Source organism: Neomonachus schauinslandi, chromosome 6 (assembly GCF_002201575.2).
Source record: "Neomonachus schauinslandi chromosome 6, ASM220157v2, whole genome shotgun sequence".
In the NCBI taxonomy this organism is placed as follows: domain Eukaryota; kingdom Metazoa; phylum Chordata; class Mammalia; order Carnivora; family Phocidae; genus Neomonachus; species Neomonachus schauinslandi.
This window is the reverse complement of record NC_058408.1, coordinates 5,367,967-5,384,347: the sequence shown is the minus strand read 5'-3', so window position 1 is coordinate 5,384,347 and position 16,381 is coordinate 5,367,967. Positions and strand designations below refer to the sequence as shown.

At 55.3% G+C, this 16,381-nt stretch overlaps 3 protein-coding genes across 9 annotated transcripts; all 3 read right to left on the bottom strand.

Annotated features, from left to right (window-relative positions):
• Nucleotides 1-48: 48 nt before the first annotated feature.
• On the bottom strand, nucleotides 49-3,887 carry PPOX (protoporphyrinogen oxidase). Of its 7 annotated transcripts, none has more exons than XM_021681884.1 (13): nucleotides 3,696-3,887; nucleotides 3,429-3,523; nucleotides 3,151-3,285; nucleotides 2,905-3,035; nucleotides 2,630-2,762; nucleotides 2,178-2,322; nucleotides 1,877-2,067; nucleotides 1,167-1,227; nucleotides 929-1,047; nucleotides 738-848; nucleotides 491-640; nucleotides 327-369; nucleotides 49-244 (listed from the first exon to the last, which is right to left on the bottom strand). In XM_021681884.1, the coding sequence occupies exons 2-13, from the start codon at nucleotides 3,513-3,515 to the stop codon at nucleotides 102-104; spliced, it is 1,449 nt and encodes a 482-aa protein (XP_021537559.1). In that variant the 5' UTR covers nucleotides 3,516-3,523; nucleotides 3,696-3,887; the 3' UTR covers nucleotides 49-101. The 7 variants fall into 7 exon arrangements, with proteins under 7 accessions (XP_021537559.1, XP_021537560.1, XP_021537563.1 ...); XM_021681885.1 differs by having other exon boundaries at nucleotides 2,905-3,020; XM_021681888.2 differs by lacking the exon at nucleotides 3,429-3,523 and having other exon boundaries at nucleotides 3,696-3,842.
• A 749-nt stretch (nucleotides 3,888-4,636) lies between these two features.
• USP21 (ubiquitin specific peptidase 21) lies at nucleotides 4,637-10,854 on the bottom strand. The gene is made up of 13 exons (XM_044916293.1): nucleotides 10,597-10,854; nucleotides 9,155-9,775; nucleotides 8,294-8,353; nucleotides 8,000-8,120; nucleotides 7,676-7,787; nucleotides 7,315-7,470; nucleotides 6,792-6,856; nucleotides 6,437-6,539; nucleotides 6,159-6,246; nucleotides 5,794-5,872; nucleotides 5,470-5,577; nucleotides 5,252-5,366; nucleotides 4,637-5,000 (listed from the first exon to the last, which is right to left on the bottom strand). Exons 2-13 carry the CDS (start codon nucleotides 9,752-9,754, stop codon nucleotides 4,910-4,912), a joined length of 1,698 nt encoding a protein of 565 aa, XP_044772228.1. The 5' UTR covers nucleotides 9,755-9,775; nucleotides 10,597-10,854; the 3' UTR covers nucleotides 4,637-4,909.
• A 540-nt stretch (nucleotides 10,855-11,394) lies between these two features.
• On the bottom strand, nucleotides 11,395-15,441 carry UFC1 (ubiquitin-fold modifier conjugating enzyme 1). Its single transcript, XM_021682047.2, has 6 exons — nucleotides 15,107-15,441; nucleotides 13,020-13,087; nucleotides 12,756-12,819; nucleotides 12,371-12,447; nucleotides 12,033-12,123; nucleotides 11,395-11,827 (listed from the first exon to the last, which is right to left on the bottom strand). Exons 1-6 carry the CDS (start codon nucleotides 15,227-15,229, stop codon nucleotides 11,747-11,749), a joined length of 504 nt encoding a protein of 167 aa, XP_021537722.1. The 5' UTR covers nucleotides 15,230-15,441; the 3' UTR covers nucleotides 11,395-11,746.
• Between the last annotated feature and the right edge of the window lie 940 nt (nucleotides 15,442-16,381).

Sequence of the window (16,381 nt, the reverse complement as noted above, 5' to 3'; positions counted from 1 at the left end):
ACCGTATGCCTGGAGGTGACGGAACAACCAGACCCAGCCAAGCTCCAGCAACTTGTATTTTCATGGGTAAAGCAGAGCAAGGAGGAGGTGAGAGCTGAGGATCAGCCGTTAGGCTCCGAGCCCAGGACCCGGGCTGCTGCCTGGCGTCCACTCTCTATACAGTCATTGACAGCAACTCCCTCATAGGAGGCTCCGGCCAGAGTCAAGGGCAGCCTCCGAGAAGCCAGGAACTGGGTCGCTGCCTCTGGAAGGAGAAGATGAAGGGACGGTTACCGCTGGGGGTCTGGTTTCCTTGACCTCCTCACACAGCCGCTTTCCCAACTCACCCAGTTTTTGCCAGTGGCCTAGCGTATACTGGGGGATGCAGTTCTGGGGAGAGAAGAAGGGATGCGGGGAAATTCTGGTTGGTGACGGCCAAGCCCGAGTAGACGGCAACAGGTACACTGGTCCCTGCCTCCAGTGGGAGCCAAGCGGCGCGTCCTCAACTCACCTTGTGTAAGTGGACCAAGCAGTGAGTTGGTGGCTCCTTCAGCCCTAACTGGGTGGCAGCCGCTTGCTGCGCCTGCTGTCGGAACAGCTCCTGAGGTAAGACAGAGCCCCTGGCTTCCAGCGTATGTAACCAGGATCCTCCCAGCATCACCTAGGGAGAGAACGTGGCACTGACCAGCCTGGCCTGACCTAGTGGGCACAGAGGGAGCCTCTGGAAACCCCCACTAAGCAAAGCTGCTGCTTCTCACCGTCACTCGGAGGCCAGGGGGGCTCCCGTCCTGCTCAGGAAAAGCAACGGAGTCATACACGATTCCCAGGACGCCCGGGTCTTCTGAAGATGGCACCAAGTGTCCAAATCCCTGGAGGCAGCAAGAGCCCGGGTCAGGAAGAAGGGTTCCGGTTGGGCCCGTGGCTCTCGTTCATCTGTGCCCACGCCCACCTGCACAGGCAGACGAGCTCCTCGGTACTGGAGGTTCACCACAGCCACGGACACGGCATGGATGGCGCTCAGGGCGCGGGCCAGAGGTGCGGCCTGGGCGGGGAGCAGCCCGCTGAGCACTGGGGGACAGCAGCCAGGGGCCTGCTTCAGGAGGTGTTCACAGCGTGCTCCCACTGGCCCAGGAAGCTACACTTGGCCTCACTCTGGCTGGGGACGGGGAGGGGGGCTACCCCAGTACCTGAAGCTGGAACAGCGCTAATCACATGGTCTGCCTCCAAACTGCTGTCCCCCAGAGACACCTGACAGGATGAAAACATGTGAGAACACAGAGATAATGAGAATTTTGCCTCCAATTCCCAAGCACCAAACTGGCAGGAGACACTGAGTGCTGCCCCAGGATGAAGAGACCGCCCCCCTGCAGTCGGCACAGAGCCCACCCCCGCCATCACTCCAGGCAGTGGGCCGGACGGAAGCCAGTGTGGCCACTAGGAGATGTGCAGTGGGGCTGGGCTGTCCCTTCCCCTATCTAAGCCACTCACAAACACCACCTCTGTCCAGAGTTGGATCCAACATGTCTTGGAGGAACGTCTACAAATAAGGCCTAAGACCCTTGGATAGCCCATGTTTAAATAGCATCTAGGGGGGCGCCTTGGGTGGCTCAGTCGTTAGGCGTCTGCCTTCGGCTCGGGTCATGATTCCAGGGTCCTGGGATCTAGCCCCGCATCGGGCTCCCTGCTCGGCCAGGAGCCTGCTTCTCCCTCTCCCACTCCCCCTGCTTGTGTTCCCCTCTCTCGCTGTGTCTCTCTCTGTCAAATAAATAAAATCTTAAAAAAAAAAAAATAGCATCTAGGGCAGGAAAACAACGAGTAACTAGTCCTGCCAACCCTGGCCATTTAGGCAAAGATGGAAACTCGAACACACACGTTACACACCAGGGGGCTCTCCTACCTTCCAGCGCCCTTCTGCCTGGAGGCTGAGGCCACAGACAGGCTGCCCTCTGAGAACACGAACCCCCCTACTAGTCAGGTGGGTGTTAAGGGCCTGGGGCAACGTCTCCAGCCCTCCACGCAGTGACCACTGACTCCAGCGCTCGGCTCGGGCCCGGCGAATGAGTGCTGAGTCAGGCTGTGGGCCCCGGCCTGCACAGGGGGAGGCAAAGAAGGATCACTGAAACAGCACCACTGGCCTCCAGTCCCTTACTCCGGTGGTCCTTAATATCTTCATCCCTTGAACCAGCCCCCCCACTCACCTGCCCCCAGCAGCAGCCCCAGTAAAACGGAACGATGGGTTTGCTCAGCTTGGAAGAGACTGGGAAAGCAGGACCTGATGCTGAGCTCCCGGCTGTTGCCTGCAAACACTCCTCGGCAGAGACTGTCCATGGCTAGAGACGCCACCTTAAGGGAGAGACTGGGAGTGAGAGGCCAAGGAAGAAGCTGCACAGACTACTTTCCAGTGCTGCTGCATCGCAGGGATCGGAGGTGGGGTAGGGTTTGGGGTGGGGAGCAGTCCCCCTATAACAAAAGAATGGGAAGGAAGTGGAGGCATTCAGTCTCAACGCTGAGTTTTGGGGACTACTGGGTGTGAAGAGAGGGAGAGGATGTTCCCAAATGATACAGAAGGGCCCCTAGGTGGAAGGTTTGAGTAGGGGGCTCTGCTGCTGGTTAGGAGGAGAGGGATTTGGGGGCCTCTGGGCCGTGTTACCTCAGGTCCAAGGCGACGCTGGGCAAAACTGTGCACAGTCTCATCAGGGTCTTTGCCCCTGGGCGCAGTCAACTCCTTCAGCCCAGCCCAAAACAGAGGTTTGGAGAAGGGAGGTGAAGGGCGGAATAGCCCCCTGCGCTGAGGAAAGCATAGTCATTTCTGTTCATCTGGCTCCTCTTGCTGGGAGGGCGGACAGACTGGGAGATAGGGAAATGGAAGGGGTGACATGATGCGGGCAAGGTAGAAAGACGGTCGGTAGGAGGTGACAGCGTTACCTGAGGCCAGAGGGCAGCGCATGCAGGGCACCACCTACATACAGGAACCTGTTCTGGGCAGCTGGGTGGTCTCCCCGGACAGGCAACACTTCTGAGTCCAAGCCAAGCTCAGAAACCTGCTCTCCAAACATCCTCAAAAAGAGGAGAAACTAAGGAAAGGACTGGCCCACCAATACTTCCTCCCAAGTCTGTCCTCTAGTGAAGGCCCCTCAGCAAGCCCTCCTGGGCATTCCATAATCCTCTCACCAGGAGCAGGGTCCGGGCTCCCAGGGCTCCCGCTGGCCGAATTCCTCGAGGTCCAAGTTCAAAGACAGCATCACCCGGCCCTCGGACCGAGCGGATCCAGCCTCCCAGACGCTCACTGCCCTCCACCAGGACCACCTGGGGACAGGAGCGAGACACGCTGCACGGCCTACAGCCTCGGGGTAAAGGGTCCGCAGGGGAAGACGGTGGCGCGCTCCCTTTGGCCGGATACGGGAGGAGAGTATTAAAGGAGGCTCCCTCTGGCATGATGGGGCACTCACCTTGGGGGGACAGGGGGCCCGGCTCAGGTGGTAACTGGCGGCCAAGCCGCTGATGCCACCGCCCAGCACGACCACGGTCCGGCCCATTGGGAAGCCTAGGGGAGAGGGGCGATCGGACAGGCTGACCGGGGAGCACCCTGCTCTGCAGAAGCCCCCCCGCAGGTTCCACGTTCCACCCCCGGCCACTCACTGCTTCGGGGGAAACTACGGCAGAGCTGGCGGACGAGGTGGGGCCAGTGAGGTCCCCGCCCAGGGCCCAGGACTCACCCGCGAGAGGACTGAGGGAACCGGAGGGAGAGGTCTCGGGCCCCCCCGGCCGGCGCTCGGCGGGGAGGCGGATAAGGGCCCCGCCCACGCTATCTGCCCGCGCAGGGCTCCGGGCGCCGCGGGGCGCCCCACCCCCACCCCGGCCCGCAGCTCTCAGGCCGCCGCTCCGTTCGCCCCCTTCAGGCCCTCCGACTCCTGTCCACTCCCTCCCGCGGCCCCGGGCTCCCCCGCCTCCGGATTGGTGGCCCCGGGAGGCCCCGGATCACGTCAGCCAATGAAAGCACAGAGCTGGCGGCGGCTCCTCCCGCCCCGCGGAGCCCGGCCGCGGCGTGCGGCGGCGGCGCGGAGCGGCGCTTAACTGGAGGGCGCCCGGCCCGGCCCCGCCCCGCCCGCCCCTAGGGCTGCGGCGGCGCGGGCTGGAACCCGGTCAGCGCGCCCCGGCTTCCCAGGCCCGGGGAGGGTGACGGCCCGCGGGGAGTCCACGCGAGCGCGGGGTGTAGGGAGAGCAGATAGGGACACTGGGGCTGCTCCGTGGGGAGGCGGCGCCGTAAACAGCTCCTTGATGTTAGCAACAGCCTGGGCCTACGGGAGCCGGGGCCGCCCGGCAACGTGCCCCGTGTTTGTCAACAGGGGTCCTCGGTGCCTCGCCCTCGAGGGGCAGCCCCCTTCCGGGCAGAACCCGGCGCCCCAGTGCTTGCACCGGCTTCCCCTCAGCTTCACGGGGCCCCGGTTCGCCTTCCCTCTTTCCCCACAACGTAGACCTTCGCTGCTTGGGCAAACGGCGCACCCGCGTGTCCGCGTCCGGCACCCCCACCTCCACCCGGCTCCGAGAGCACCCCCATCTGTTCAGAGAGGGAACTGGGTCCGAGGAGCACTCCCAATTCGGCCCAGTTCTGTATCCACCCCCTAAGCACAAATAGAAATAAGGACATCACTTTTTCTTAATAAATTTATTCACAAAAAGTGAGATTGTAGAGGGGCTGGGGGCTGTACACGGGCAGGGGCCTGGGGAGCTCTGTACATGGGGCTGGGAGACAAGGGAGCCTCCAGGTGGAAGGGTACTTTTTAATAAAAAAAATAATGGGAGCTACAACCACCGCCTCCCCCCTCCCCGATTAAAAAGACACAAAAATAGACGTCTCTGAGGTAAATGGGGAGCCTGGGGCTTAAGGGTGTTAAACGGGTTTCACAGGTGCCAGGGCTTAAAGGGGGTGTCACAGGCACCGGGGTGGCTCCTGCATCAGTTGGTAGAACAGCACGTAGCCCTCACTGGACGCCACCTGGTTTTCACTGACAGGGGAGACACTGGGAAGAAGGCAGATGGGGTGGGGGCTGGGGTCACTCCCGTACACCCCCTCCTCCCCACCGGATCAACCTCCCAGCAGCTGGGAGAGCACTCTGCTCTCCGGGGGCGGGGCCGCCTCGTATTAGGGAAAAGTGTGTGCGCGCGTGCGCGCTGCAGCGGGAGCGGGGCGGGAGCGGGGCGGGAGCGGGGCGGGAGCGGGGCGGGAGCGGGGCGGGAGCGGGGCGGGAACGGCGTGGGAGACTGTTCTCACCGAGAGTCATTGTACACATGCCAACCAGTCTGGCACCGGCACAGGGCTGTGTAGTGGCCATAGTGGACGCTGCCCGAGTGGTTGCAGAGGGCATACAGCTGATAGACGGGGCTTCCTGGGGGGTTAGAGGCCATCGAATTCTACCGTCAGAGCTGTGCCCGCGCCCACTCTCCCTCCCCTTCAGAGGAGCTCAGCAGGCCCTTCCCTTCCAGACTCACCGGCTTTGTCACTGGCAAAGTCCCCTAGGCTCAGTCGCTGCAGCGGGAAATCCACACCTACTGAACTTTTCTTGATAGAGCCTCGGGAGGCGGAAAACCGATTAAGATCTAAGCCCCAGTTAAGGAGCATTTGGGGGGCAGAGGGCCTTTGAAGGGGGCAGAGGTCGTGAATGGTGTCCACTCTCCCCTCCGGGAACACACCCTGGGAGTGTGGTAGGAAAGTTCAATTCCCAAATGTCCAGCCTCTGCAGACACGGAACATGCGGTGGGTGGGGGTGGGGGGTAAAACGGATGGGAGAAGTAAGAATTTGAGGATTAGGATACGGAGCACGAGAATTCGGGGGAATCTTTGTACTGTCAACTTTTTGGTACTTCTTGTTTTCTGCCGACATCGGTCACACACCTGAGTAAATGTCAAATAATGTCATGTTAATGCACTCCTCACCTCGACTGGCTTTTCTGACCCCTGACTCACATACAAATTCACTATGCTCCCCGTGACTTCTGTATCCTCCGGGCTACTTCCCTTGGCCCGAGGATTATTAGGACATATCTGAGACTCCAACACAAGCCCAGACATACAAGTATTATTCCCCCATACCAAAGCATCATGCAACCCCTTTTACCCACAGTCCCCCGCCTCCCCAGGTCTCCCACCCTTACTGTATCCCTTGTGAAACTTCACATACTGGAGCATTCTCTGACTCTAGCTCTTCTTCCTTGGTGAAAAGGCTGAAACAATCCCGCAGAGACCCCTTGCCCCCAGCAAATCCTTTCGGGGGGGGGGGGGGAATGGGAATGAAAGGTCAGCATGTTCTGAATTTCCTTCTCCGGGTCTTCTCAATCAATCCAGGCTTCAGTTCTACTCCAGAGACCCACAGGGCTCCCTCCCACGCTCTGGGGGTGGGTAGGGATGGGTCACAGAACCCATGTCCCATCCACCCCTGGAATCCTCTGGAATCCCACCTTGGGGATGGGCAGGGACAGGTCACAAAAAACCTCGAAGGTCGTGGAGCGATACCCACAGGCCTGGCACTTGAGACAACTTTTCAACTGGCCCACAAACAGGTCTAGATAGAAGCGAAGAGGCAGGAGAAACAGTCACTGTGGGGTGCCTGAGATTCCTTGGGTCCCCGTCTCTTCCCATCCCTCTGCCCGTCCCTTCCTTTCCCAACGCCAGCACTAACAAACCCCTCACCCCTGTCCGTCCACACTTTCATCGTCTAGTCTTGTCCCCACACCCCTTCACAGTGTCAATTCTTCTCCCAAGCCCACACCCCCACACACACCAATCATCCCACGCAGCTTTGCCCACTCCGTACCCACAATCTTGCTGTCTTCTCGCTCCAGGTAGCGTTTCCACATTAGGTTGGCTCGGTCGTCATCACTACCGCAGATCAAGGGAAGTAGGGAGCACCCATGAGACGGGGGATCACTGGGCACCCCAGCACCACGGAAATGACCCACACAGTCCTGCACCCCACCCATACCCCAGCTCCTTCTTGACATTTCAGAGAAGTGTCAAAGGAGTAACGCTTCAGAAGACTTTTGGGGGAAATCCAAGGTGAGAGGAAAAGAAAGGGACAAGAGAAGATAGCTGACTTCCCCGAGCTTTAAACTCTTTATGTGCCTGGCTGTGAATTAGCTATCCCTTCTCCCTCAGCCCAAGGACATCCCTACCCTAGCCTCGGCCTCCATCCCCACCCCTCGGCCTCCTTCCTCCTCCTTCTGCGCTGCTTCTCAAACCATTTTCTAGGTTGAGCCTTTCCCTGGACTGAGCCTTTCCCATCCTCATTCTGTGAAGGATGCATGCTGCTGAGAAACTGCCAGGGAGAGTGACCTCACCTCAACTCAGGTTCCTCCAGCAGCACTCCTCCACGGCGTGGTTGAGAGGTTGCTGGACTGCTGGCCAGGATCGGCGGAGCCCGGCGGCCCCGTCGGTTGATTTCGAGGTGTAGCCGCTCCATGAGGAGCTTCAGGAACTCTTGGGCATCCTGCTGGCTACAGCCAGAAACAGAGGGTGGGCAACTGACACCTCCCCCACCCCCATCCCCAAATCCAAAGACACTATCTCCTGCTCAGACATCGGTCCCCACTTCCTGGATGAAGAACACCTGAAGGCTCCGAACAGCGCTACCAGGGCCCCGGCTTGGCCCAACCCCCACATATGGCCAGAGAGAAATCTCATACCCTCTAGCTCTCCCACCTGTATCCAGAGAAGGAGGGAACATATTTCTGGAAGACAGCTCGGAATCGAGTAGGATTCACAGCTTCACAGGAGTCAGGGTGCCACAGGGCACCAATCACATCTGCGAAGGCTGTTGGGGTGGGTGTGGGGAAACAGAGGTTCATGACTGGAAGAGGCAAGCCCAAGCAGGCTCAGAGGGAGGAAAACAATCTCTAGGGAAGCAGGCACCAGCAAAAAACAACACAACCGCCAGATTTAAGGGTTGGGGCCGCCATGACCGGCACATGGACCCAGAAGTTGGGGAGGGGACTGGAGAGGTGGGAGCAGGAGTGGTTGCCGCACCTTCAGTGAGCTCTTGGGCTCGGCCCCCTCCAGGCACCTCTTGCCGGAAGTCCCTTCGCAGACAGAAGTCCCGAAGAGGCCGAGTGCTGCTCAAACACTGTAGCACTGCGTTCAGGAAGCACTGGGGAGCAGGAGAGACACGGCCATTATTTCTGCAGACCAGGGCCAGGAAGCCTAGGAGAGCTTCAGTGCTCTCCTTCCCCACCCTCCCCACCTTCCCCAAGTCAGCGCCCTTCCCCCAGCCCCATTCCACATTTTCCTGTTAGCAACGAAGGGCAGGAGAGTGACTCTCACCGTGTTCCCCAGATTTCGGAGGCCAACATGACCAGAGCCCAGAAGCAGTGTGTGATGAGCCTGGAAGGTCAGAGGTGAGTTGGCAGGTTCCCATGTATCCCACCTGGCACTTTAACCTTTCAACAGCATGCTGCCCACAGCTTTCCCACCCCTGAACCTCACCCCCAAACTCCACCCTCTTTCCCTCACAGGGTCTTGGGGGCTCCCTACCTCACAGGCCATGAGCAGTAAGCCCATCACGGCTGAGTGTACCACGGACTCGGCCAGGGCTGTCCCACCTGTTCCCCACCTACTCCTCTGCCCAGCCAGCCGGCGCTGCAGCTCCCGGGGCAGCTCCCCAAGCACTGGCATGGCTGCCCAGCTGCTCCCCACACCCACCCTGCTTCTCCCAAAGCCCCCTCCCGCCCCCGTGGCCCCTTCCTGAGCCCTCTCCTGATGGCTCCAATGGCAATCAAACCTAGCTCACTTAACTCGGGAAATGGACAACCACACTAACTCAGATGTTCTGAGCCCGCCCCTCTTCAGCTCCAGAGATTAATTAGGCCTAGGCAGCATCCTAGGAGAGAAGGTGAAGCAAGGGAGAGTAAGGGCCTGGGGACCCGGAGAAGAATTCCAAATGGTTGGGTTAATTCCCTGGAGACTGAAATGGCACACCATGCTGGGGAGTCACAGAAAACCTGAAAAAGGTCTATGAAGCTCAAGGGCACTTAAGTAAGGGAGTGGAGAGTCCAAGCTGCTGTAATGAGGGACTGAGAAAGGAACTTGGGGAAAAGAGGGAAAAGAAAGCCATGTGATGGCAAGAAAGCTGGAGGCATAGAGGAACATGGGCATGAAAGGCCACGTGTGCTGGCAAGTCCTCACCATTTTGTCATCGGAGTAGAAAGACTCAGAGGGCCGGGCAGATATGACGTGGAAGGAGCCATGAGAAGTAGGGGGCTCCGTCCGTATACTGAGCAAGGTGGGGGGACCAGGAAAGCCCCCGAGGCGGCGGAGAGAGGCGCTACGTCTCAGAGTGGGAGGCTCAGGCCGGAGCGCCAAGCGGCTCAGTGCAGCCCCTAGCTCTCCAGTACCACGATGCCCTCCCAAGGCAATCCCCATAGGACGCAAGTCCCCACTGCTCACAGACTTGGAACGAGCTAGGTTGGTCCTGGAAGGGAGAGGCAGAGCCACAGTTGGGGGTGGTGAGCCAGGCAGGGGAACTCCATGATCTGCCCGAAGGGGTCCTCTGGGACGAGGGCCTGAGGTCCGTCCCCGTCCCAGCTCCAGTTTCTTGAGCCGTTCCTCAGGGGGACCTGGCCGGGGAGGCAGAGGTCTTAACATGGGGTTCGGCCCAGGGGCTGGGTTTCGGCGCTCCTTGCTTCGGGCCCTCGGGGCAAATGGTAGCTTGGATCCCACTCGGGGCTGGACATTAACAGGTGGCTCTCGGGTCCGGCCCAGGCGGTGCTCAGAGGCCTGGGGCATTGTGGACACCACAGGCTGGACCTGGGAGGAGAAGAGAGGGTCAGCATTTGAATGTGGAGGGAGATGGCAACCTACATTACCACACTAGCTTTTACATACACTGAGGGCAGGAACTGTGTCTATCATATCAGTCATTGTATCCCCAGTGCCTAGCATAGTGTTTGACACAAAGTAAATACTTAGTATCCATTGAGTAAATGAATGAATGATATCAGCCTACTGCTTTGATTCTTTCTAAATTCCTCACACCCTTCCTGCAGAATACAGCTTTACTGAAAAGCCAATGATAGTCTTTATCTCGGCTGTCTTTATAATCTAACCGCTCATGACAAGGGCCCCCACACCTGGCTAATCAAGTGGGATGTGCCCTGGGTCACTCAGAATTTCTGGACAAATGAGGGTGTGGATGTCAGGAAAACAACCCAAAAGACAGCATTCCACCCTCAAACCCCTGTCCCTCTGGGCTGCAAATGAAGCAGACTTAATGAGTGATTTGCGAATCACTCCCTCCCCCACCCCTGAGCTCCAACGAGGTGTCAGGGCTCAGGGGCAGCGGCGGGGAGGGAGGAAGAACGACTTCCCGACCCTAATCTCCGCACCTCTCCCACCACAGCAGGGCTTCAGCCGGGTCCGCCCCCCTCGAGGGCAGAAAGGCCGAGGCCGCTGATTGGCTACGGGGTCCAGCGGCGTATTCCCTGCGGTCCATGGATGCTGTCCCTCCAGCCCAGTTCCCCCAGGCCTGCTGGGCCCCCGCGCCCTGCCTTTGTGGAGGGGGCCCCGGCGGGCCCGGGGCGGCCTCCCCCGGCCCCCCCCCCCCCACGCCATAGCGCCCCGGCCCGTACCTGTCCCCCGGTGAGGCGGCGGGGGAGGCCAGCCGGGGCCAAGCCCCAGCTCAGGGCCACCCCCTACTACCCCCGTGCAGCCCCCCCGAGGGCTGGGCTGCAGCTTTAGCCGCAGCTGTTGCCCAGATCTCTCCCGCCGCAGGGGCCGCCGCCATCTTTGTTGGTCCCGCCCGGCCACCGGCCACCGGCTTCACCGCCTCTCACAGCGCCTGCGCACCCCCACTCGGAATCCACCCACCTGCTTCCTCGGCGCTTGCGTGAACCCGCCCCTTGGCTCCGCCGCCGCCACCATGGAAACGCAGCCAACTTTAGGACCGCCGTTTCCCAGATCTGCGCTGAATTGTTTTAAAACCATCGCTCCGAACCATAGGGATGTAGATCTGATAATCGTAGTATGGCCCCCAGGATTGCAGCACAGATCCTTCCCAGGGAGCAGGGGTGCGAGTGTGGGACGCTGCAATGCCTGGGTCCAGCCCGCAGACCAGTGGAGAAGCATCCAGCACTCCACATAGGGATGGGAAGATCCCTGGAGGGCGGGGAATGCTGGTCCAGCAAAACCATTCTTCAAGCATCTTGCAGACCAAAGCAGTAGGCACCCTGCTAAAGGACACAAGCAGATCTCTGCAAGCAGATCTCAGCAGGAGGGAGAGCAGTCCAAGATTTCCTTTCATTTCCCGGCTCCTGACCACAGCATCCTCCTCCATTTTCCCCTCCCTCCCAAACTAATGTAGTTGTACATGTGCTTTGGGTCTTAGCCTGCTCACCCTCTCTTCACAGCCACCAATGAGAACCACGGGCCACCAGAGGAAGCAGCTTTTATTGATGAATTATCTCCAGAAACCAAAAAGACTATGCACCCACTTTCAGCACTCCCATCCTTCCTGGATCTCACATTGCTCCACCTGGGAAAGGGATACAAATTGCCTTTTGGTTCCCCAAAGCCCCAGTCTTTCCCCTCCCTGTGTAGCCTTAGAAATTCAGTAGCAATGCTGTTGTTTCTTTTTTTCAGCAATGCCTGATGCAGCTACTTAGTAACAATTATGGGTGAAGGGGTATGGGAGGAAGCAGTTGGATGAGTAAGAGTGATGCACAGAAAGCAGGAACGTAGCCTATCAAAGGTCCCTCTGTCCTGCCTCAGTGGCTTGATCCTTCATTGGTTGCATTTCTCTTTATGCTGAATCACGCCCTTCTGAATCAGATCGGGGATTTCCACTGCCAGCCATGGACCCAGCTGCAATACAAGGGAGACCCTGTGAGATTACTACCACACAGTCGATGCCTCTTGCTCCATCAGAAGCTCCTTCCCAGAGAGATTCTACGGGAACATGCCCAAGGAAAACACTTGTCATTCCTTGTTTATTCTCAGTTACTTTTCTTATATCGCTCCGTGCCTAATTCCTCCCCCTTCCCTTATATATCAAATACCCCAAACTTACCCCCAGAGCCATAAGATGAGCTAGTCCAAACTTGGGCACATTCCTGGCCCACAAAGGCTTAAAGTGATCAGTTAGGCATATTTTGCCACCCCTAAGAGAGGGACAAGAGGAAGAAGGTGTTGACATGCAAAGTATACAATAAAGCATAGTGGCCTCTGGGAAGCACAACATAACTACTAGTGATCAGAACTGAGCACAAGGTTAGTTAAGTACTTTGCCCAGACTTGGCAGAGGGAGGCCTAGAAGCCCTTGAGGCAAGCTGACTCTGGGAAAATTCCTGTCCCAGAGTTCTCTCCTAAGTCCTCTTTGTCCTTTTCCCATCTCCTATTGAGTCCCACCTGTACATCTTTGCTGTTTTTCCATCCAGTCCAGGGACTGCAATTTCTGGAGCAGTAGTAGGATATGTGATAGGAATCTGGAGAAATTACAAGGCCTTAATGAAACAGAAGCAGGATAGCAGGATAGAAACGAACTAATCTAATCAATACCCATTTCTTGGTTGAACTGAAATGTTTGACAACGCCAACCCCCCAAGAAGCACGTACACACCGGGATTGTGGATATGGAGATGAGTAGCTGTAATCTATGCTTGCTTCAAACCTCAGCATTTCCCTCCCCTTTTAAAAGTTTTCTTTGGTCCCTCCAAGAAAGGTTAGCTTGTTAACAATCACCTAATCCCTCCCCTTCCACTAACCTCCATACTTCCCATTCCATCATACTCACGTCAAACTCAATGTCAAACTCATATTTGAGCAGGTCATGGATGTACCAGCATTTTCCAAACCACCTATAACAAAGACCAAACCTCAGTCCAATCTGCCCGTTCTTCTGGGAGACTCATGGGATGGGAATTGGGGAACTCTGGAGCTGTGAGAGTGGAGACAGCTAACAGGAAGCAGGGAAGGCCCGGCAGTGGGCTTTGGGACATTAAAATGCTCAAGCCACGTAAGATTCCCACCCCCAAAACTCCCAAGAGGGTCTGCCTACCGAGTCCCTTCCTTGTTGGACTCCAGTCGGAACCAATCGTTGTCTGCATTCTTGTTGTTCTCCACATACTAAAAGCAGAGAATGAGGTCTTTGAGAGGAAAGTTGAGGCCAAAGGCAGTCCCTCTTCCCTCAAAAGAAAAGCATGCGATTACTTTCTCTCTTAGTATGTACCCAGCTTTTCTGACATAAGCAAAGCTGAAGACAAAGTTACACTGGTAAGTAGGAGACTTGCTCAGAGCAGAGAATAGAACAGTTGGGTCCCACTCAGTTTAGCAAGGACAAAATGCTTGATGACATTGTCTGGGTTCTCGTCCCACTTCTGATAGTGTCTGCCCTCAGCCCACAACTCATTTTATGGTACACTCCTTCCCTGGAGGATCTCATATAGTCCTGGTTTTGACTAGTACCCACATGGTGTTGATTTCCAAATCTTTATTTTAATCCAGACCATTTCTCAGAGCTTTGGACTCCATATCCAATTATATACTGAGATTTCTTTTTTTTTTTTTTAAGATTTTATTTATTTGCGAGAGAGAGAATGAGAGACAGAGAGCATGAGAGGGAGGAGGGTCAGAGGGAGAAGCAGACTCCCCGCCGAGCAGGGAGCCCGATGTGGGACTCGATCCCGGGACTCCAGGATCATGACCTGAGCCGAAGGCAGTCGCTTAACCAACTGAGCCAGCCAGGCACCCTATATACTGAGATTTCTAACTTCATTTCACAGGTACCTCAAACTCAGCATTCCCCACCCCGTTCTTCAGACCATTTCTCCACTGCATCAATCTCAGATGACAGTATTAGCATTCACTCAGTAATGCAAGCCAAACTGTGGGAATCATCCTTGACGCTCCCTCTCCTCTCCTCTCCACCAATCCTTCACGGTGTCTGAAGGTTCTTCAAATCTACCCCTTCTCTCTGTCTTCTCTAAAACTATCCAGTTTAGGTCATCACCTTTATTTTGCCTGGATTAATGACAGCCTCCTAATTTGTTTTCTGCCTTCAATCTTATCTCTTTCAGTTCTATTTTCCTCTCTACTCACTGTGATTGGTCTAAATCCAATCTGAGCAGGTTACTCTTCAGCTTAAAATACTTCAAAGTGCCTCCGAGATAAAATTCAAGTACTCAAGCCTATCTCTCAAGCCTTGTCTATCACTCCCTGTCATACACTTGATGCTTTAGCAACTCTGAACTTATGTTTCTTTATACACATCATGCCATTTGTTTGTAACTTCCATGCTTTTGCTCATGCTGTTCCTTTTGCCGTGAACATCCCTCTCTCATCCTCATGTTTATCAGGCTGACTTATGTTTACCCTTTGAGGTTCAGCTCAAGCACTGCCTCTTCTATGAAGCCTTCCCCAACCAGACCCAAGGTGGATTAGGTGTCTCACCTTCTGCTCTCAAAACATCCTAGCAATCTCTCCCTTTCCTTCCATCTATCTCAGTAGGCTCCACCTTATTCGGATTTGGATCCCGTCCCTAGGTGCTAGGTGTACAAATATGTTTGTTTGTTTGTTTTAGTGAAAATAAATACGTGTGTCAGGAGAGCTGCTGGCCTTTGAAACAGGCAGACACCACTGCAAGGAAGATAAACTGTCTTCTCTTTCCACAGAAGGGAGATTTGCTGAGAAGATGGTTCACTCCTAACGTGAGCTTAACTCCTCAACCCTCGGCAACTAATGCTTACTTGAATTTTAAGCCCTAGGGTGTGTTCCTCCCTCAGGAAGAGTAAAAGAGGGAACAGAGAGAAGCGACTGGGACTTAGAGCCCCAGGAATTCCTTTTGACCACCTCCCCTACATCCAGGAGAGCAAACACCTGGAGCCAGAGGGACACGTCACCTTCCGGGAGGGCGTATCCCTAAAATAACTGCTGCTTTGGCCCCAATGGGGCACCTAAACAGAGTTTCTTTTGCCTCCTCCCCACGTACCTCACTAAATCCCCCCAGCCCCACAATCGTCCAGCTTCTATGAATCTGGGAGTTAAATTTTATAACCGGAAGCGGCTTCCACACGGAGCCTATTCCTAAGAACACCTGATTACCCGCAACCCTTCTGCGACGCGGTCGGCCGCAGAAGCACAACTAACCCGGATAAGAGACTGATACTCCTCTTTGAGTCGCTGCACCCACAACTCACGATCTCGAGGTCCGGCGTTAGTCTTCAATACCGGGATCTCGGACACCACCCGCCGGGTGGCCTCGTCCGCCATGTTGGACGAGGGCGCAAGAAAAACGCGGAAGTAGTACTGCCTGTAGTCTATACTCAGGGGGCCGCCATCTTTACTATGGGAAGATGGGGTGTTGGGCTGCCTTAGGACTTCTGTGAGTGCGGTCTTTATTTTCTTGTAACGAAGACAAATTTGCCACCTGGTCACTTGCTTGTGGGTGCAACGGGAAAAGCAGAATGAAGCTGATTGCTCCTTATTATTTGAAAAAACCGCAGACTGCCCAAAGGGTGACTTCCGCTCATGCTCAGAGTAATCTCAGAAAACTCGGACGCCTTCCCAAACGTGGGAGAATTGTTAGATTTTCAGGCTGTTCCAGGCACCGTGACGGGCACTGTCTTTCTGAAATGCGCTGTTCACATGTGTAAATACCGTTCCTTAGCTTCTGTGTAGTTTGGCTCAGGTAGCGGAAGCAAATCAGTCATCCAATAGAAGGGCATTAAACTTGTGCTAATTATTGGAAACCATGGAAAATCAAAGTATACTAGACAGCCTCGATCCTGAAGAATTAACAGAGTCGAATTAGAGAATTCTTTATAAGTGTCAAAGGAGTTTAGGGATCGCAGGAAATTTTGCCTTAGTCTAGCCTAGACATTTTTTTTGGTCTGGAATCAAATCACCTAGTGAGGATTCTAGTGCATTCTAGTGCATGGCACGCAGTAGGTACTCGGTAATGCTTTTGCAGAATTTTGTATCTTCCTGTTGCTTTTTCAGCCTGAACACATTAATTTTGGCTTTAATTTATATTTCGTGTTTACTCCGTTAATCTTTCAGCCTGTGGCAGTAATTTTGGATCATATTCTATTAATCATCAATTTCTATAGTCCATCTACAAAGCTGTGTCTTAATTATAAGCATGCTATATCTTAATTTCTAACGGCTGTAACTTCCAGTACAATGTTGAATAAAAGTTTTGAGAGCACAGATCCCTGTCTTATTCTGGTTTTAGGGGGGAAAGCATCATCTTTTTTCGTTAAGTATGATATTAGCTGTAAGCTCTTTGTACATGCTCTTCATAAGGTTAAGAAAGTTCCTTTCTATCTTGGTGTTGAGGGTTTTTATCATGAATGGATGTTGGATTTTTTCTAAATGCTTTGTCTGTGTTCATTAGAATGATAATGTAGTTTTTGTCTTTTA

Bases quoted from the DNA above. Each gene is read 5' to 3' on its own strand.
- PPOX (XM_021681884.1), bottom strand. From the start codon at position 3,515: ATGGGCCGGACCGTGGTCGTGCTGGGCGGTGGCATCAGCGGCTTGGCC. The intron at 2,323-2,629 runs GTAACACGGCCC...CTCTCCCTTAAG, and splicing joins AGCGTCGCCTTGGACCTGAG to GTGGCGTCTCTAGCCATGGA. The intron at 1,048-1,166 runs GTACTGGGGTAG...GCTGTCCCCCAG, and splicing joins TAGCGCTGTTCCAGCTTCAG to TGCTCAGCGGGCTGCTCCCC.
- USP21 (XM_044916293.1), bottom strand. From the start codon at position 9,754: ATGCCCCAGGCCTCTGAGCACCGCCTGGGCCGGACCCGAGAGCCACCT. The intron at 8,354-9,154 runs GTGAGGACTTGC...CTGACCTTCCAG, and splicing joins TCTACTCCGATGACAAAATG to GCTCATCACACACTGCTTCT. The intron at 6,540-6,791 runs GTACGGAGTGGG...GCTTCTATCTAG, and splicing joins AGAAGACAGCAAGATTGTGG to ACCTGTTTGTGGGCCAGTTG.
- UFC1 (XM_021682047.2), bottom strand. From the start codon at position 15,229: ATGGCGGACGAGGCCACCCGGCGGGTGGTGTCCGAGATCCCGGTATTG. The intron at 12,448-12,755 runs GTGAGTATGATG...TAATTTCTCCAG, and splicing joins AGTTTGACATTGAGTTTGAC to ATTCCTATCACATATCCTAC. The intron at 12,124-12,370 runs GTGGGACTCAAT...TCCCTCTCTTAG, and splicing joins AAAACAGCAAAGATGTACAG to GGGTGGCAAAATATGCCTAA.